Source organism: Crinia signifera, chromosome 6 (genome assembly GCF_055691185.1).
Source record: "Crinia signifera chromosome 6, ASM5569118v1, whole genome shotgun sequence".
NCBI classification, from domain to species: domain Eukaryota; kingdom Metazoa; phylum Chordata; class Amphibia; order Anura; family Myobatrachidae; genus Crinia; species Crinia signifera.
Genome location: NC_139222.1, coordinates 178,616,481 through 178,638,530, shown reverse-complemented (window position 1 = coordinate 178,638,530; position 22,050 = coordinate 178,616,481). Strand labels below are relative to the sequence as shown.

The 22,050-nt window shown below is 43.3% G+C and overlaps 1 protein-coding gene across 4 annotated transcripts in view; it reads right to left on the bottom strand.

Annotated features, from left to right (window-relative positions):
* Window positions 1-22,050, bottom strand: part of LOC146008704 (ABC-type organic anion transporter ABCA8-like) — a 230,709-nt gene that overhangs the window by 83,634 nt on the left and 125,025 nt on the right. For all 4 annotated transcript variants that reach the window (XM_083148276.1, XM_083148275.1, XM_083148277.1 and 1 more), the window contains exons 10-14: window positions 17,869-18,034; window positions 14,579-14,637; window positions 12,798-12,908; window positions 7,923-8,098; window positions 2,719-2,838 (exon numbers count right to left, since the gene is read on the bottom strand). In XM_083148276.1, coding sequence (XP_083004402.1) covers window positions 2,719-2,838; window positions 7,923-8,098; window positions 12,798-12,908; window positions 14,579-14,637; window positions 17,869-18,034 — 632 coding nt within the window. The remainder of the gene's footprint in view (window positions 1-2,718; window positions 2,839-7,922; window positions 8,099-12,797; window positions 12,909-14,578; window positions 14,638-17,868; window positions 18,035-22,050) is intronic.

Here is a 22,050-nt window from a genome sequence, read left to right as displayed (position 1 = left end):
GGCCGGCGGCCATCTTCCTGTACCCGCGGCCATGCTCTTCCTGTAGCCGCAGCCAGCGCAGGAGGGCGGCCTGGAGGAGGTGGATGGTGATCCAGCGCGGCCAGCAGCCAGTGACTGGCTAAGCGGCCCGGGGGAGCAGGAGGGCTGTCTGTCCCGGACCCCCCAGCCCAGCAACAATGGTGAGTTGCTGGTGGGGGCATGTGTGTCTCCTCTGGCACTGTGGGGGCATGTGTGTCTCCTCTGGCACTGTGGGGGCATGTGTGTCTCCTCTGGCACTGTGGGGGCATGTGTGTCTCCTCTGGCACTGTGGGGGCATGTGTGTCGTCTCTGGCACTGTGGGGGCATGTGTGTCGTCTCTGGCACTGTGGGGGCATGTGTGTCGTCTCTGGCACTGTGGGGGCATGTGTGTCGTCTCTGGCACTGTGGGGGCATGTGTGTCGTCTCTGGCACTGTGGGGGCATGTGTGTCATCTCTGGCACTGTGGGGGCATGTGTGTCTCCTCTGGCACTGTGGGGGCATGTGTGTCTCTGGCACTGTGGGGGCATATGTGTCTTTGGCACTGTGGGGGCATATGTGTCTCTGGCACTGTGGGGGCATATGTGTCTCTGGCACTGTGGGGGCATCTCTGGCACTGTGGGGGCATCTCTGGCACTGTGGGGGCATATGTGTATCTGGCACTGTGTGGGAATATCTGGCACTGTGGGGGCATATCTGGCACTGTGGGGCATATGTGTCTCTGGCACTGTGGGGGCATATCTGGCACTGTGGGGGCATACAGATGGGTCAGGTCCCATCTTTGCAGGGGATGGCGCTGGCGTCGCCAGCCGCCATCCCCCGCCAGCGCCATGGCGATGGTGAGAAGGGGACGCGCGCGCGTCCCCTTCCGACGGCGCTTCCATCCGTTCCCCCGGGTCCCCGCCGGCTTGCCGGCGGTAACCCGGGGTCCCCGCCGCCTGCCCGCACCCCCCCTACCCCCCCCTAACCCTGTCCATCTCCCTGAGGCGGAGACGGACAGGGTTTCCGTCGCGCTAGCGACGGAGACTGAGACGCGCGTGCGCGTAAGACGCACGCGCGTCTCAGTCTCCTCGCTGGCGAGGCTGCTGGCGGGTCGCCAGCGCGTACGTTCTGGCGACCCGCCAGCAAGGATGTAAAACATCACATACTGTATGTGTATCTGGCACTGTGGGGGCATATTATGTTTCTCTGGCACTGTGGGGGCATATGTGTCTCTGGCACTGTGGGGGCATATCTGGCACTGTGGGGGCATATGTGTATCTGGCACTGTGGGGGGAATATCTGGCACTGTGAGGGCATATGTGTCTGGCACTGTGGGGGCATATGTGTCTCTGGCACTGTGGGGGCATATGTGTCTCTGGCACTGTGGGGGCATATGTGTCTCTGGCACTGTGGGGGCATATGTGTCTCTGGCACTGTGGGGGCATATCTGGAAACTGTGGGGGCATATGTGTATTTGGCACTGTGACGGAATATCTGGCACTGTGGGGGCAAATCTGGCACTGTGGACATCACATTGTGCGGTGTAATGGGCATCATGGTATGGGGCGTAATGGGCATTACGGTGTGGGGAGCATTGGGTAATTGCCATCACAGTATGGGCATCAAGGTGTGCGGCATAATGTGTAATTAGCATCACAATGTGCAATCTGCAGGTACACAATACAATCAAGGTACAGGCCACGCCCCCTTATGATAGGCCACACGCCTAATTTTTCTGCGCGCCACCGGCGAGCACAAGCATGCAGCTTTCCAGAATAATGGGGGGTATGGGCCAGTGCTCTGGACTTGCCCCCTAGGCTAAAAGTTGCCAGCCAGCCCCTGGCCCTGCTGGCTGATGATGGTGAGATGGGCTACTTTACATAATATGTTTTTTATTTACATTTTTATTTACATGTGTTTGTCCTATACAAATGTAATGTTTGCTGCGATGTGGCATGCTGCGCCAGGCTGTGACTATTCACAGGCGGTAATGGGTGATCGTTCCTTTATAAATTAATGGAGCGATCACTAGTTACAAATAGTCACAGGCCGGGGCAGTATGCCGCATCGCAGTAAGCATTAACATGGCTACATTGTCCTGCAGAGCATACAGCGGCTTGGGGGAGCCATCACACGCGGGGTCTGCCTGCGGGAAGCGTCTCTGCTAGGATGATGCTGTGCCGGCTGCAGACACATGGGGCTCACTGTGCCGTGAGAGTCTGACACCCCCCTATTTGTTTTTAAGTTCCGGCCCTGGTGTTCTGACAACATATTTTTAGATATATTAAAGAATAATCTATGGCAGGCATTCCCAAACTCGGCCCTCAAGGGACACCGTGTAGTATTGTGTGCTGAGTGATCTGAGCGATCTAGCATTGCTCAGTATGCTCATCTCTCCATGTGTAGGCCCCTTCACAGTCCAGGTTTTAGGGACATCCAGGCTTGAGCAAAGGTGACTTAATCAGTACATCAGTTATTTTTGATTTAACCTTCTGTGCTGAAGCCTGGATATCAGCCAAACCTGCACTGTCTGTCTTGAGGACCGAGGTCTGGAATGCCTGCTCTATAAAGAAGAATTTGTTTTCCCCACATCACACAGATAGTGGCCTGCTTGGAATTGGTCTACTGTACCATAGATAGTGCATTGTTTAAAGGAAAACTGGCCAAGTGATAGCTTATTGCTTACATTATACTAATGTTATATCAGTATACAACATTTACCTGTGGATCTCCCAGAAGGGCAATTCCAAGACTTAACTTTCTCTTCTGACCACCGCTTAGTTTACTTGCTTCAAGATTCTCAACATCTGTCAGTTGCAGATCAGAAATTACCTTCTGGACCTGAAAAGAAAGTCCAATGCTGCATATTTCACTTGTGCACTGTGAACACTGAAAGTGGATTTCACTGCAAGTGGTGAAGGTTCTGCAGAAATATATTTGTCTGGCAGCCAATGTGACACTTGAAATACAAAGGATATATAGTGCAGTGTAGGGAGTGCAGTGTAGGAAGCTTGTGCACATTAAATTTACCAGAAAAGGAGTTTATGCTCTCCCAGTGTTCAGCATATACCACTGTGGCTAACACTGATAATTATTCTGATATGCAATTGAATACTAATGTTCCTGATATCTGTTATGAACAATTGTTCAAAAGTGGTGAGTCAATGGTCCAAACAAGGGCCCTTATTCTGAATCGTGCGGCCGGAGCCGCACACGGTGCTCCGGCCGCACAAACCAATCCCCGCCCACACTACGGATCGCCACGGCCGTCCGTACACGGACGGCTGGCGATCCGCATGAAAATGGTGGGGCGTACGCCTCCACCATGGTGGGAGCTGCCCCCTGCATTCGATGGTCGTCGACCATCGAAGGCAGGGCCGCACGCCCCAGCAGCTCCCGCAAGCTGAGACCACACGGACAATCGTCCGTGTGATAGCTTGTATGGGGCCGGAGAACTGACATCCGGCGACGTCAGCTTTCCGCCCCCATCACTGGCGTCATACCCTCATTACCATGCATACGCCCCGCGTTTGCATGGGAACGCCCATGAAACGCGGGGCGTATGCATAGGGAAATGAGGGTATGAAGCCCCTCACGCCCCTATACGCCCCCTTTGCGGCGGACGAAATACGTCTGCGGCGAATTCGGCTGCACATGCGCAGATTGACCTCTGCGCATGTGCAGACTGAAAACATCGGCGGTACGGCCGCACGCGGCCCGTACCGCACGATTCAGAATAAGGGCCAAGGTGTGTATATATCTATCAGTGGCGGGTTTTACCTATGGGCTACAGGACTGCAGCCCTCCCCAGGTAAAATCCGCCACTGTCTCTGCTTAAAGTGAAGCCAGATGCAGTCTATGAGACTGCTCTGGCGTCACTGTGACTGGCATTGACTTCCTATTGGAAGTCCAACCTGCCATTCACTCAAGGCATTCCAATAGGGAGATGTTCCCTCCCTCTGGGATGCCTCTCTGTGCGCGGCAGCCCCCAAAACAGGTTCTGCGTCTGCACAGTGCCACGGACCATATTGCGCATGCACCAGACCTGGGAACCTGATTAAGCCTCCAGGGGCTGCTGCAAAGCCAATCAGAATTAGTTACAAAAAATTATTTTATTTTATACATAAACATGACACATAACAAAAAAAAAATATTTATTTAAAAATTAGAAAACTATTTATAAATAACAACCTCATAAGTACCGGCAGATTAATTTAAAAAAAAAATGGTACTTGTGTAGAATCACGGCTCCCAAGATGGGCATCGTATACGGAAAAATCGCATTGCATCGCATGCGATCGCATGAGATTGCATGCGATCTGATGTGATGCGATGTCATTTTTCACTGAAATTATGGACATGAGTTGAAATCATGTAAAATGCACCCCAAATGTCATTTTTCACACTGTACCACCCCTACTATCAACGCCAACCCGAAGCGTGGCGAGCGTAGCGAGCCCGCGAGGGGCGGCGGTACGCGTCTTACGACCTTTTCATACCCCCACTATCCACGTCGGCATGGAGTTGAGAATAGAAAGTGGCGGTACGCGTCTTACGACCTTTTCATACCCCCACTATCCACGTCGGCATGGAGTTGAGAATAGAAAGTGTGGCGAGCGCAGTGAGCCACCGAGCCCCGCGAGGGGACACTGATACCTGTGAAGCCCGCGAGGGGACAAGGATACCTGTGAAGGTATCCGCGTCCACTCGCCTCGCTGCGCTCGCCACACTTTCTATTCTCAACTCCACGCCGCCGTGGATAATGGGGGTATGAAAAGGCCGTAGGACGCGTACCGCCGCCCCTCGCGGGCTCGCTACGCTCCGGGTTGGCATTGATAGTGGGGGTGGTACAGTGTGAAAAATGACATTTGGGGTGCATTTTACATGATTTCAACTCATGTCCATAATTTCTGTGAAAAATGACATCGCATCGCATGAGCTCGCATGCGATGCGATCGCATGTGATGCGATCGCATGCGATTTTTAACAAAAATGCATAAAACCCCGGTAAAATCGCATCGCATGCCACTACATATGGCATGCGATGGCATGCGATGGGAGCCGTGATAGTACACAAGTACCAAAATATATATATATATATATATATATATATATATATATACCCTGGATATTAATCGGTCAGGGCCAGTGTTCTCACCAGAGAACACATCGTTTCAGTATCAGTCTGTTTAATTTGCAGTCTACCTCAGTGCTAATCTGAACAATTCTAGTGTTTAATTACAGCACTGCAGTCTTACGTCTGTCTGATCGGTGTCCCTAGTGTGGCCCAAGTTTTTTTTATCACATGTGAATTGCCTAAATTATTCCTGCACTTGTCCTTTCAAATAGCTGGAGTTTGAGTTCCTTAGTAGGGACACAGAGATTGCCTTCCTGTCATCTACAGTATCTTCTCAGGTAGGAGGGTTCCAGGGCTGTGTGCTCATCAGTCTCATACTCATATATCATGGAGACAGGACAGTGCTTAGAACCAAACCCCTCTTTCAGCTGTATGTGGTATCTAGGTTCTATTAGAATCATTATCTTTTGACTCCTGGCTGTAGACTGAGTTGGGTACATAGACAAAGAGGGTAATCTTCATGCTACATTTTTCAAGGGTATTATGAATCCATGGGACTTGCTCAGGATAAATGACATCTTAGTTCTTTATTATGTCCATAAGACAAGATGGCCATCTTTCATTAAGTCTATTGCTAGGGAGTCAGGGAGATGGCTTTTGCAAAAGACTAGGCTTACTTTGAGACAGGAATTCTAATTGCTGAAACTAGTAACACAAATAATCTAAATATTTTCTAGAACAAACAGTATCATTTATCAAAACAAAAGAAAGAATAAAAAATTGGATATTTCCCTTCAATAGCAATGTGTTTTGTGGGACACAGTCTTTATATTTTTAAACTAATATTTTGGTGTTTTTTTTTTTTTATTCTTGTCACTAATTATTAAATCATTAAAATATTATAGTTTTCTGCACTATATCTGAGATTTAGCTTCTAAGATTTAGGATGTATGTTATAAAGAAAATGGAAAAAAAATGTTATTTAACATACAATAAGCAGATAGACATTTTTCTGGATCATTGGACTGAGTAAAATATGTTCTTCAGTAAGATTTTTAACAAGAAGTTCAGAATCAAAATGAGTTTCTATCTATCTATCTATCTATCTATCTATATGTACGTACGCATGCTGAGATAGGCACTCACCAAGGTTTAGTATGCAAATATTTTAATCCTCAAAGAAGTCGTAAACAGAAAATAGTAGCAGCGACGTTTCAGTCAAACAAGACCATTATATTGTAACTTGGTGGGACTGCTATGCTATATTACTGGTGCCTGTCCTTGTGTTTCCCTCCTATATCCCTATAGATTGTAAGCTTGCAGCAGGGCTCTCCTTCCTCCAAGTCTGTCTGTTGTTACCCAGTTTGTTTTATCACTGTCTACTATTGTAAAGCGCAACGGAATGTGCTGCGCTATATAAGGAACTGTAAATAAATAAATAATTATCAAGCTCAACATCATACCAATAAGGGTCCAACAGCAGTTTGATAGCCACACACACACACACACACACACACACACACACACACACACACATATATATATATACCAAGAGGGTCCAGCAATAAGGGTCCAACAGCAGTTTGATAGCCACACACACACACACACACACACACACATATATATATATATATATACCAAGAGGGTCCAGCACTCCACAGCTAATGTTCCTATGGCGGGTGCCCGCACTTAACAAACGTGTTATACAGACGAACCAATAAATGTAGCACTCCAGCACGATTGAATCAAAGTACTTTTAGTGAAACAGTGGTAAAACCAATAGCAACGTTTCAACAGCAATGTGTCGTCATCAGGCATCGAGCCTGATGATGACACATTGCTGTTGAGATGTTGCTATTGGTTTTACCACTGTTTCAATAAAAGAACTTTAATTCAATCGTGCTGGAGTGCTGCATTTATTGGTTGGTCTATATATATAATATATATATATATATTTATATATATAATATATATATAAAAATACAATATGGCCTTCGTCTTGCGCTAAAGGATTTTTTATAAGCTGCTGCTCTGATAAGACTCTCCTGTTAGTGAGAGTCTGACAACAAAGATACAAAAAAAGGATTTATCGGAGAGCGCTGGACTTAGTACCACCTAGTCAATCATACATAAGAGTATCACCTCTCAAATAATCACCGCAGTGTAGTAAAGTCCCAAGCTCCTTCACTGGCTGATAGTGAAGGAGCTTGGGATTTTACTACACTGCGGTGATTATTTGAGAGGGGATACTCTTATCTGGATTTATTTTTCATTTGATCTATAAGGTGCATCAGTATGAATACGGCCCTGTGAGTCCAATATTTAAGGACCTCATCCTTACAGAAATATCTAGCATACTAAGCCGGAGTGGCTTCGCCCAAATCTATCATCTCATTGATTTTACCTTGTCCTGAATTAAACATTAGTTGCCACACAGGCCTAATATTAAATTCTTTCTTCACACCCCTAATGAAGTCGTTCTGATGAAACGCGCTGGGTTTCAATAAAGAACTTTTATCCCAAACGAATCTCACATGTCATTCTGGAAGGGGATAAAGAATTGTCATATGAAATGTGATTGATGTATCATTCAGTAACTATTGTATGATTGACTAGGTGGTACTAAGTCCAGCGCTCTCTGATACATCCTTTTTTTGTATCCTGATGTCAGATTGTTCTTTCTAATAGAAGGCGAGGAACATGAGCTTTTTGTTGGTAAAGTCAAAGTGCCCAGACTCCCTTCACCACACTCTATTCATACTGTGTTTCCCGTGTCACCAGTGTACTGTAAGAAACGGAATTAACACAATTTTTAAAAAATCCAGTTTTCTGAAATGTTTCTTGATACCTCTCGATTCACGTTGCTGCGAGGAATTCCTTTGATTTTAGCAAACACTTTTAAATTTTCTTTCACTGTCAAAGGATCGAACTTCACATCAAACTGTGGACAAAACCCAACTCTCTTACGAATCTCCTCCAAGTGATTCATATTGAAGAGGTCATAGTTGTAGATATTGGCTGACCCTAGATATTGGAAGATCAAAATTGGTAGAATGGAAATGACATGAATCTTGTTTTCTATTCTCAAATGTGTTATTATGATATGGAGACACTACCTTTATCAACCAAACGAACTATTCATCATTGTTTCCGGAATACTCATTGGTATGAAGAACGGACATTACTCAATGACCCCCGCTACTCCTGGAATAACTCCTTCCTTTTTACACGAAGAATACTATATTGTGTGTTTTTACTTAAAACTTATTGATAATATGTAACACCACTGTGTTATTGACTCTCTACTCGATTATTAGATCTTAATATACAGTAATGTATTTTATACTGATTTGAAGCTTTGACTAAATAAAAAAGTTGTTTAAAAAAAATGTCTACTCACTCTTTAATTCATATACAATTCAAGTGAGGGTCATTGACATCTCAGTGTTATTCATGTGTTTCTAACTTATAGCTAAAAATAGCTTTTCAGTTTTCTACAATCGTGTTTGAAGTACCACTTTTAAGGGTCTCAGCTTCACTTGCTAAAATCTTAGCAATGGAAATGGGCACCCAGAAAAGAAGAGAGGCATCCAGAGGAGCCATCACAAACTCATTTGCAACTGTGTACATATACACAGACTGTACATAAGAACAAGAAACCTCAACTGCTAGGGTAGCCCTAGGTCTGGGGTAGCCAACCCTAGTCCTCGAGAGCTACCAACAGTGCATGTTTTGCAGGTCTCCTCACAGAATCACAAGTGAGCTAATTAGCTCCATCTGTGTATCTTTTAAAATGTGTCAGTGATTAATGAGTGCAACTGTGCAGCAGCTAGGTTGTCTGGAAAATGTGAACTGTTGGTAGCTCTCGAGGGCTAGGGTTGGCTACCACTGCCCTAGGTCATGCAGACTGGCCTTGGCTGTAGCGATGCTGGTGCCAGGTTTCTCTACGTATATAATCGCAGCTTATGGCAGATGCTCACCCCAAAAATTACCATGACACACCTGAGTTTTTGCTGCTACTCCTCATCACCTCCCCCAATGTGTTCCTTCCTGTCTATGATAAAAATGTCAGTGCAATCACAGTGGCACCTTGGCGTGTACAAAGCACAATTGCAGGTCACACACAGTCTGAGGATAATCATTCAATTGCGTGAATATCGGCAGTTGTGTACAAACATAAATTAGGCCAAATATAAAGAGCAGAATCAAGCACACAATGGTTTTAATACACTTGTATCTTTTGTGTACTTTATTTAATTGTATTTTGCGTGTTTTATATATTCAAGAATACTTTAAATAAACTAATAAAAGTATTTTTTTTTCTAATCTCAAGTAGTGCACTGTACATAAACCCAACATTCTCTATTTACGGGTTGGGATCATTTGGTCTATTGCATTATGGTAGAAAGTCATTAGGTCGAATCCATTAGGTCGACATGCTAAAAGGTCGACATGATTCTAGGTCGACATGGGAAAAGGTCGACATGATTCTAGGTCGAAAGGTCATTAGTTCGACAGGTCATTAGTTCGACAAGGTCATTAGTTCGACATTGTCTATGTCGACATTCACAAGGTCGACATGGGGTTTTTCACTGTTTTTTTACCTGAATGTCAACACAGTCGACATGGACACAGTTTAAAGTGCACTGCATCCCCTCGCATCGCTCTCTGCGCTCGCTATGCGTCGGGCACGGTGCCTCGCTACGCTCGGCACACTATTTTATTCTCCCACCACGCCCTAGTGGATGGTAGGGCATGAAATACCGCCTGTCGGCACATGTTGGCTCAAAAAACAGTGAAAAACTCCATGTCGACCTTGTGAATGTCGACATAGACAATGTCGAACTAATGACCTTGTCGAACTAATGACCTGTCGAACTAATGACCTTTCGAACTAGAATCATGTCGACCTTTTCCCATGTCGACCGAGAGTCATGTCGACCTTTTAGCATGTCGACCTAATGGATTCGACCTAATGACTTTCTACCATAATGCAGTAGACCAAATGACCGCATCCCCTATTTACAATGTGTGACTACAGCTAACTTAAAACTGTGGCATCTCCATTTTAATTGTCTAGGAGGAATTCCTTAAACGATTGTATTCATAGCAAGTATTGTGAACAAATAGCAACAGCTGTGCAGTAAATTTTCTATAGCGCAAATGCCCTCCCAAAATGTAAGAATTGTTGTTGATTGTTCATTGAATTCTAAATAATTTGAAATCTTTCTAAATTATGTCATTACAGGGGGGGCGTGGCTTGGCCGGCATTGTGAGAGGACGCGGGGACCGGGAGCTCCGACACTATCCTTTAAATATATCCTGTCCCGGGACCCGTGGTTGCCCTGCACTTACCTCCTCTGGCTACTGAATTGTTCCTGAGTTCCCTGCACCACTTGCGGACCTCCTGGACGGCTCGTGGAGACGTGGTTGACTGTCGAGGCCTGCTGAAATCCGTCGGTCCTCCGTCTTGGGTGCGGGCGCCATTTTGGATTTCCCGGCGGCTCTTACTGGGCTCCGGTGCTTTGCTGGTGCCTACTGTCAGGGGACTCGGCGGGTGGGTGCGCTTGGAGACTCTCCGGAGGAATGGCGGAAGTGAGCGGGAGTCGTCTCTAACGAGGCGCGCTGCTTGGCCGCACGGGGGGACCGGCGCCATCTTGCCTGCCTGCCTCCTGGATGGGGACACCTGCATAGAGACACTCCTGTGCCCCTGGCCTGCGCCCGCTGGCTGTCTTCTGATGCAGTGATCGGCTGGCGATGTCCTCCTGCTCCGCTGTTCTGTGCTCTGGGGCTTCTTCGCGGACGGCCTGCGGAGACCTGCAGTGACTTGGTCCCGTTCGTTCATTGAGCAGATTCTCCTCATGCGCTGAGATCCACGGTCAGCTAGGTCTACATCGTTACTGTTGAGGTGACGGGCTCTGGCGGCGTGCTAGCCGCTGTCATCTTGTTGCCTCATTGTCTTTGGATAGTGATCTCGGCTCCATCTATCCCTCTAGTGAGATATCTGTTCTGAGCCATGGAAAACCCATTGCAACTGATTCTCTGTGCCATATCAGCCTCAACCCAGAGGATTCTCGACATATTTGATAATGTACCAGGGGTTACTGCTTCCCCCTGCTATTCATATGGTCAGAGTTATGGTGAGGTCGTGCAGGATCCGTGTCCATTGCCTGACATAACTCCTACTACATCTATAAATGAATGGGTTGTAGATCCTGGACTCTCTTTGCCTGTGCCCATGGATGTATCATTCTGCTGCCCTGTTGCTGAGGGATTGGTCCTGTTTCTCCATGCCTCTACTGCCAGGCTTCTGGACAAGCTGGATGATGTTACATATGTTGCCCCAATTCCTGCATGTACCCCGGCTAACATTGTGGAGGATGTGGTGATAGCGGAGATCGACAGACATATCCTCATTTCACCTGGGAACTTTATTCCTCCTGTACCGACCCCAGCTCTGCGCTCCTTTATGGCTGTGTCAGATGAGAAAATTACTATGGGAGCTATAACTCTCTGGGTCCATATGTTTGTCCTATCTGATTGCTGCCCAGTTCATCTTCGAGCTCCTGAGGACAAATTTATTTCTATTGTGCCCATTCTTTTTCAGGGACAGAAAGACTGGCCGGATTAATGATTTTTTTTTTTTTGTATTGTCTCTATTTGTTCCTTTTGTTAACTCCCTACAATGATGGCCTAGATTGGTTAGTGTCAAGATATCTTTCATGATGCTCTCACTATCCTGTACAGTGATCTACTTATTGATGACACTTGATTACTGTCTCATTCTGTACATATGTTGAGTCTCCTCTTTTTGGGGGATAGAGGGCTCAATCTGTGTTGCCTACATCCTTTCTTTTTGTATTTTTATTCACCTACTCCAAGTCTAATTTGTTTAATGTGGAGCTACGCATAGGGAGAAGGTTTGACCTATCCTCGTAGCCCCCGACACATCCTGCTCCTAATCTCCTATGTTTTCTTGGGGAGGGGGGGGGGGGGTGGGTAGAGGTTGTTTAGAGTAGCATAGTAGGTATAGGGTTGCAATGGGGATCCAGGTACGCCTTAGTTGGGGTTGGGTTGTACAGGGTGGGGGGTTTAGGGGTGGTTTGATTTGGGCTTTATGGGGGTGTTATTTATTTGAGTTAGTGGGTTAGGTTTATGTTGTAGGGCTCCAGGTACACCTAAGTTGGGGATGGGTAGTACAGGGTGGGGGATATGTGGAGGGTTGATTTGGGTCCTTTGGGAGGTTTTTTCTTTTTTGGGGGGTTTATTTTTCTTTATTGGCATTGGTAGTCCATTCAAGTTTGACGGTGGTGTTACTGTTAGATTATTATTTCACAATGTAGATTAAGGGTGCTCAGTGAATTGTCATACGTCATATCTATTATCCTTGTACCATCCAGTTATTTTCCTGCTTCTGGGAACCCGGATGGCGCCTCCGGGTACTCGACTTGATATATGCTCACCTATGTTCTATGAGGATGGTCTTAATTTTGCATATGTCCTACATGATGTGAATGAATATGGTTGATATTCCATGCTTATCCTTATACAATGTATTGAAGGATACATATCTCCTGTATGCACCTTTTGAGCTACCACTACACTGTTGTCTGCAAGGTTATTTGTTTGTTATTGCAAAACCAATAAAAATTACTAAATCTAAATTATGTCATTACAATTAATTATCCAAACCCGACAGTAATCTCTAGAATATAGGTCTTACCGGATGTAGACATGCACAAGCCACTTAATATATTCAGTAGTGTTGTTTTTCCTGCTCCACTGTGGCCCAGTAAAGCTGTAATTTGGCCCTTGTAGATGTCAAAATCAAGTCCTATTGTAAAATAAACAATATTTGCTTTTTATCACAGCACATAAAAGCATATGGTTTAATGACACAAAGACAGCCCAATTATTGTTTTCAGTTATATTATTCTGCAACACTAAAGGCCCAAAACACACACAACGAGAAAGTAAAGGATATTGCTCAGAAGGGCCCTACTATTGGATATCTTTTACTTTCTCATCATGGGCCAGATGTATCAACCTTTAAATATTGATAAAATTGAGAGTGATAAACAACCAGCCAATCAGCTCCTACTTGTCATTTTTCAAACACAGCCTGTAACATGGCAGTTAGGAGCTGATTTTATCACTTTTTTGAAGCTTGATACATCTGGCCCCTAGTATGTACACTTAACATCGTTAACAATGAACACTACAGTGCATCATTAATGAGGTCCTCCCTCATCTGTACTAAAATATAAGGGAGGACCTCTTTAACGAGGGCACATGGCAACTGTTCCCTGTTGCTCCTCCCCCTGTCGCTCTCCCCCACCAGCATCGGCATGCAATAATGAATAATGTAGAGTCGTTCAAAAACTGTAAAAAGATGCGTTAAGAAAAGGCTCTAAAAATTGTAATTTAAATTAATTACAAATACTAAGTTTTTATGATATTGTCTCTAGTTCAGGGGCAAAGGCAGGATTTTCAGAAGGGGGTTTCCAGAGGGGCGGAGCAAAGCATGGAGATGGACACTTAGGTGACCCAGTATATGCAGAGTCAGTTAAAGTATTATAGATAGACCAAATGTATATAAATAATAATAAAATAAATATATATATATATATATATATACACACACATACAGGGGTAGCAACAGCAGTGTAGACCCCTGGGCATATCAATGTATTGGGGCCCCTACAGATCCTCCAGCGGTAGGGGTGGGGGAAGCTTTGATGTCCCACGGGTGGTAGGGGGTATTATATCAATCGCTCAGCATGTAGGGCCTGGATCAGTAATTTCCACTAATTACCCCTTTACTGCACAGATGGTGGGAGAAGGGGGCATTGGGCTGATCGAATGGGCCCTGATACATAACTTCCAGGGTGGTAGAGGATGTTTAATATGCAGAGGAGGGGTGTATAGTGGAGTGGGCTTATTATTCAGAATTTTCTGGTGGGAGGACAGCTTGCTTGACTGCAGATATCTCCAGTTCCCGGAAATAGATTTCTTAGATTTTAATGGAATTAAAAACTAGATAATTTCACCTACCAAATGGTATTATGGACTAGGGGATCAGAGTTCAGTAGGCAGAGCAATCTGCCAACGAGTATATAAAACTACATACCAGGTGTGTGTAGCTGGAGTAGTAACCAGCTGCTGGAAGACTGATATCTCTGGTTCTGGGAATAGTAGAGAGAAGGTACTAGTGTCCATTAAAGGGAGAGAGTCCCAGCTTTTGGAATAAACCCTCAAAAAAACTTTAGGTCAGACAGAACCTGAAATATCTGACTGGGAAGAGCAATTAACAGGCTTGGATGGGGACCATTGCTTTGAAGTCAGATATCTCCGGTTTCTAAGGGACGATTTTTCAAATTCTTGTACGCTTGGAAAGAGGGGACCCTCAGCTTTCAGCTTAGGGTCCTCAGACTCCTGGGGGGGTTTCTGGGTACTCAGAAACCCCCCTGCATGTGCTACTGTAGTTATCTAAATATAACTCACCTCTTAAAGCTTCAACCTTTCTGTCTTGGCCACTGTAAGTTTTCCTAATTTTATGAATTCTGGAAAATAATAAAAGGTAAAGGTAATCTGTTAAAATAATAGGAATATGATCAACCTAATAAAACATAATCTAATTTTCTTCATTTGGTCAATCATCATGTTGGTACTGGTGTCTTAAAGACCTAGTAGCTGATACTGAGTGAGCATTAGCTACTAGAAGACTTGTGGATATATCCCAGTAGCACAGGGGCACACGCCCCGACTATATAGCCCCAGATAAGTCTTTCAAGGGGAACCGTATATAACAGTGGCAGTAATCTGCCCATCAGTGCAACTCCCTGCAAATTACAGAGGACACTGTGCATCGTCTAGCACTAGTATACAAGTGTGATATTTATCTGTGAATATATGTATGTGTGTCAATGTCTAATAAACATTTGTCTAGTTAATATTTTAAATTAATTTAATAAAAGTTAATTTTTAAAATCCTCCATATACTCAGGGAACACACCTTCCCACAAACTCTGTCTACTAGTATCTAATTACTAGCCCGAATTTTACCTTGGAGCTGTTCCTACTGACAAGCTCAAATTAAAGAGCCACCTCAACAGAGAAACTCAAACTAAGTCTGTCTGAAAGTACCTCACCTTAGACCCTTACTACACCTATACTTCACCAAACTATGACCAATTGATTACTACATGTAATCTAAGTAAAAGAGTGCCCCAAGAAAGAGAGAGTCTTTCTTCCTTCTTTTTTTAAACATCCCATCTTCAACAGAACTCCCATCTTCGTAAAGTTACCCCTATGTGCTTGGAAATAAATGCAGATCTTCACCTGTATTCAGAGTTGCACATATCTTTGCATTTGCACAGAACCTATAAATCTTATAAATCTGCTGGTAGAAGTAAAGATGAGGCTGGGTGTAATGCGGTGCAAGTCCGGTGGCTGTGCGAGATGCTGTCCAAACTCAGATTTTTTTTTTTAAAAAGGGGCAGTCATTTACAAGGCATGGTTTTGCCTTGTAACTAGGACCACACCACGTGCCCTCTTTGATTAATGTAAGGAACTACACCCAGAATGAACACTATATAACCTGCGAAATGTACACAAAAGTCTTTCTGCCCATAATTATTATATATTGAACTAAATACACACTCTCTAATGCCCCTTTCCCACTGCAGGTTTAAAACGGTAAATTGCCGATTTTTCAGCGCAATTTACCATTTAAGGCTGCAGTGGGAAAGCGCCAGAGTTGAAATACTGGTTAAAGATAACCGGTATTTCAACCCGTTTAAAAAGCAGAGTCCTACACGGTTAAATACCGTTTTTAAGGCAGTGGGAATGCCTTTTAAACGGTATTTAAACTCCAGGCAGTCCCTGTGCCTGATGAGAACTAGTAGTTCCCACTTTGCGCATGTGTCATGAGCGCAGTGCATAATAATAAGCTGCTCATTACATATGCGCATATGTAATGAACGGCTCATTATTATGCGCTGTGCTCATGACACATGCGCAAAGTGGGAACTACTAGTTCTCATCAGGCACAGGCACTGCCTGGACCCCGTATGGACCCCCGCTGCCTCCCCACTGCCTTACATCCCCGTGCAGGTAAGTACAAGGGGAGGGGAGATGGGGGCACAGGGGGTTAGGCACTCTTTACACTGGGGGGGGGGGGGGTTGGCACTCTTTACATTTTAAACGGTTCACTGCAATGGGAATGGTACTTAAGCAGTATTTAAAACGGTAATCTGCTGCAGTGGGAATGCTAATATTGTTTTAAATACCGTTTAAAAATACCAGTACTTAAAACGGGTCTGCAGTGGGAAAGCAGCATAAGTCCTCCCTGTTTAAGTATTTTACTAGAACTTATCTTAATATAGTAGAGCGGATGTTGTCATTATTAATGAAGGTAAACTGTGAAATAATACTTTACATGAGTTGTGACCTCTTACTGACAATGAAATGGCAGTATAAACATCTTTATTTTTCTCTGGAAAAAACATAATATTTCCTTCCCCTCCAATTATCACATCTGTCAGCAATGTTTTCTTACTTTTTTGGAATGAATTTCTGAATCCTACAGTCTCTAGAAGAAAATGTTCTTGGCAGGAAATATAGCTTATACAATGTGTAATAAATGCAAGTGTTTTCAATCTGTAATACAATATATGATTTCTTGCATATTATAATTTCCAAAACGATGGGCAGCGACATCTTGCACAATCTGCTGATTGCCCTGCCACTGTTGCTGGTTATATTGTCTCATGTCAGTCTTTGATTCAGTATGGCTTTTCTATGGGCGAGATGTACTAAACCTCGAAAATTGATAAGGTGGGGAGTGATAAACCACCAACCAATCATCACCATTTTATCACTTTTTAAGCTTAGTACATATGGCCTTATGACTCATGTCAAAATAGAAACAGACAGACAGACAGACAGACAGAAAGACAGACAGACAGACAGATAGATAGAGAACATGCCACCATTACAGACATAAATAGCACAATTAAAATTAAGGGCTTCGATTTTGACAGGTTTTCAATTCGATTTTGCTTATAGAAGCAAAATTAAATCGAAATCAAATTGTTTTTAAGATGCTTTAGATCTGCATTCGATTCGATGCACGCTCCCATTTTCTCTATATTGAAAAGAAAAATAGACTAGGCATGGAAATATCGAATTCGATCCAGTAAATCGAATGTGTACACTGTACCTTGAATGTAAATTGAATCCGATATCAAAATCGATATCTAATGCAAAATTACAGATCTAATGCCAAATTGAATGCAAAGATCTAATGCCAAATCTAATGGGAAATCGAATCGGACATCGAATCTAAAGCAAATTGAAGCACCTTTACTGTGGACAAATATAATCCAAATAGAAATTGCACAATTTAAAAAAACAAACAAACAATAAAAACAATAAAAACCTGAGAAAAAGCTACAGCCAATTGAGAAAGAAGACCATTGTGGGAATAGAAAGAATTTAAATATAACTTTTATTCATATACAATTAAAACACAGTATCATACTTTGTCATAAGCAAGAACAAAAATAAAAAAGATCTGTACAAATATCTAGAACAATAGTGTGCCTTGGAAAAACATATACGTCAGCGATCTGGGAGCTGATCTGCTTAGCTTACTTAAGGGCCAATTCAGACCTGTTCGTAGAGGTCCAATTCTGCCCTGTCTCCAATGGTGGGGGGATGTTCATGCACATAGTCACTCATGCGCATGTGCAAACCCCCAGCGCAATCTAATAGCGAGTTGAATAAAATACCTTATTGCTTCTTTTCCATGTAATGTACTCGGAACTTTTTCATTGTAATCATCATAGTCAGACTCTGCTCTTCTCTCTGTCTGTGGCCTTGGTGAGATCATCTTATCTCTTGACCAATAGGAGGCTCTCATGAAGAAGAGAGGCTCATACTTCATTCCATTTTTATCTGATGAGGAGAGGAGTCTTACTAATATATAGGTAAGTATAAGGTAAGAAAACATATCAGCAAATAAGAAGGAAAGAGGGTCCTGAGACATAGGGCCTGATTCTGGTTCACTCACAAAAGCAAATCTCTCTCTAATGGACAAAACCATGCGCACTGCAGACGGGGCAGATGTAACATGTGCATAGAGAGTTAGATTTGGCTGTTAATTTGTTTCTGTGCAGAGTGAATCTTTATTTTTACACTGCAATATAGATATCAGTGTGAAGTACAAACCCCACCCAAATCCAACTCACTCTGCACATGTTACATCTGCCCCACCTGCAGTGCACATGGTTTTGTTCTTTAGAGAATTTGCCTTTGCGAGTGAACCATAATCAGGCCCACAGAGCCTAATTCAGACCTGATCGCAGGACAAATTTGTCACAAAATGGGCAAAACCATGTGCACTGCAGGTGGGGCAAATGTAACAGAGAGTTAGATTTGCGTGAGTTATTTTGCTTCTGTGCAGTGTAAATACAGGCTGCATTATTTTAACACTGAAGCTTATATTTCAGTTTAAACACACCTCACACAAATCTAAATCTCTCTGCACATGTTACATTCGCCCCACCTGCAGTGCACATGGTTTTGTCCATTATGAGAACAAATCTGTCCTGCGATCATCAATTTGTCCTGTGATAAAATAAATGAAACAAAATTGGACACCATTTTATAGGTTTATAACATCTTTTTAACATCAGTGCTACTGTAGCTAAACATCACTAGAACTGCTTATGGGGGACCCTGATCTTTCCATCATCTAACTCCCAGTATATGTTGTTCTGCTCTTCTCTATTATCCTCCTATGACACAACCCCTATGATGACATGCATTACTGTGTTCACTAATACAATTACATAAGTGGAAAAGTCACTCCCTCCTGCAGTCAACATGAAGCATCGCCACTACAGTATGTGAACATTAACATCAAAAGTTAATTTATAAAATGCCAAAGGGAAGCAATGAAATTAAATAAAACATAAGATACAGTACATGAACCGCAAATCATGTGAAACCAGTTGTGTTAAGATAGGATGTATGTGAATCCTTCTTTCTGGGTGCTGGAAAGCTGGGCGTATGAAAGAACTCTAATGGTGCTTATTGGTAGAGGATTGTTCCAACGCTGGAAGAAACCAGTGACAAGAAATCATTGAAGGTTTGCACCATTGACAAGTGGCATGCTGTGTGGATCTCTGCCATCGATGGCAAAAAGAAAAGTGGTATTAAACCACTAATGTCAACAGCCATACCCAAAGTGGAAAAATAATCCCAAAGGAGCCCTATGCTAAAGAAAGGGGGTGCAAGAATGAGAAAAGTGAGCTGTTACACTGCGAACCAGTCACTGGGCAGATTAGGAAATGTGCATTATTTTAATAATTCTCCTATTCTCCAATGGTTTTGGGTCTGTGTGTGAAGGAGCAGCACTGCACATCCTGTGTTATCTGATGCTGTGTGGCTGCAGACAGGTGAGTGACAGTCTGCAGACATTTTGGAATGCATGAGTACAACACAATGACCTTCCAAAAGACCATGTCCCCTCAGCAAGGCCTTGCCCCTTGTTCATGTGCCCAACAACTGAATTTGTGAGCAAAAGTTTTAATAAAAAGGGTCCGCAGGCAAAATCTTGCCTTGGGTAACAAATGAGTAAGGGCAAGCTCTGGAGCCAGTTATAAGAGGAGAGTGAGTGAATACAGTCAGTGCATTTCCCACCGTCTGGTGTATCGTTGCTAAAGTTTAAGCCTCTTTTAGCATTTTGTTTATGAGAGCATAATCCATTTGGCTGTAGTCACCACTGATCATTATTTCTTCCATTACCGATTTCTACCCACACTTCTTTGCTCATTAATAAATATGCCATGGTGGCTTTTACAAAAAATGTGTGTGTGTGTGTGTGTGCTGCCCACTAGATAGGGTGTACCTTATATAGGGCAATTCAGAATTTATTCAACTTTGATATGGGACACGCCCTATGTTTTTTTCCTTTTGGTATAATAAAAATGTCTGTAAAGGTTGAACTCCATCAGACTACCCCAAGTTGTGCATCAAAGGACTTGAACATAAGACATTTTAGTTGAATTGCTAACAATTATTTATTTGGTTCACAATAATAAAATGATCACATTTATCCAGGTGAAGTAACGTTCTGACGCTCAGCTTTTATTAGTCAAACAAATCAAGTGACAAATGCTCCTTTGTGCACAATTTTAATGCCCTTCTTGTGTGCTGTGAAACCAACAACAGATTCTGAAAATTGTCCTCACTCTTAACTTGACCAAGGTACTCTTGGATCAAAGCGAATCAGCTCGATCATTCATAACAGAAAGACAGGCCTGTTTAAAATCTGCACATTCAATGCACTCTTCAGCTAAAAATAAAAATGGTGCACAATGCTTGAACTTTTTCTGATAGACCCCATTCAGTGAGAAGATTTGCAACAGCATGGGCCTGCACCTGACTCATTGCATGGTCTAGTTTTGGTGCACTCAGTAGCTGGTCTTCCAAATTGTGATAGGTGATAAAGACAGGTAATTGTTCCTGGCCAGAGGCTGTATTTGCAACTGCCTTTATTCACTTCGCGTCCCAGTGTACTGTCACTGTTGGCGAGTTAAGTTTACTCCTAATCTGATCTTTCACTTTCTGGGCATTTTCTTCTTGAAAGCACCCTAAAGCAGAATCTGATAATCCGGGAGATTTGAAGTACAGTGCCAGGCAGCAGGAGATTAATGACTGAAATGGGATTCTCTGCAGGTTACGGGAGAGTAGGCAACTATGCCTAAACCTTTCCTTTCCTTTTTTTAACCTTACATTATTTAACCATAAAAGGTGTTGAAACGTGTCTTGAGTCTACCACAAGTAACTACGCTAGAGATTGTATAAAGGAATAGACAGCGTGAGAATAGAGTAGATTTCTTTCTTATGACAACCACCAAGGAATATAAAAACAAAAAATTGAGAAGGCCCTGCTTATCATATCTTAAAGGGTAATAAAAAGTAATAGACAAGGGTAGATGGTGGAACAGGGGCAGATTGGAGGGGTGTTAGAAAATGTATCAGGTAGCGGTGAGGTAGGCACTGATGAAGAGGAGGGACCTCTTGAAGAAGTAAAGGTTTTGGAGAGCCTGGTTAAGCATGATAGGGAATGCCACACATTCTGAGCTGAATACGGGAAGTATTGCATGCAGAGGTTTGAGTTGGTCAACAGCAGATTAGAGATATGGATGCATAAATTATTGTTTTTCCAAAAATATATCAGTATCTCTGAAGAGGTTAAAAGTTTGTGTTGGTGAATCCTGTAAATGTTCTCTTTACACACATACTTTATGACTGTGACACTAGCAGAGTAAGTAGGTCCTTTGGTCAACACTATTTGTGTAGGCGCAGTATTTTATACATTAGGTTGTATAATGTTTACTGTTTTTTTATTTTGTGTTCTTTTTGAATATTACTGAATACTTTCATTTGTTTTTCCTCAGCTGTTGTGCCACGACGATCTGCTCCAACTTAAAGAGACACCTAGGTGGCTGGTAATTGGCTTAAAAAAAGGAAACCTCCATCACAACATTACACATATTTACATGGCTCGTGAGGCCTTTGTAACCTAAATGTAATGTCACATTTATTTTGTTAGCATTGTGACCTGTTACACACTTAAAAAACACACTGATTTTAAAAAGCCCCCTTATTATTAACTTTACTAAACCATCTTACTTTGTGGTGTTTTCCTTAATTCAATGGCGTCCCTACTGAATGGACCTGTCATTAAGCATGGATATATTGTACACATGTATTGTTATGGGCCCTTAATCAGTAGGGCCAGAATTGCGGCTGTGGTGCAGTCAGAGCATTCTTTGGAAGCTAAAGATAAGTGCTGCACTTACTGATGTTGGTGACATAATTATGCTATGCTCTTGATGGGGGAGTAGTGGGTTCGGTTTCTGATGGTTGTCATGCCGTTATGCAACATGCATTGAGGCCAA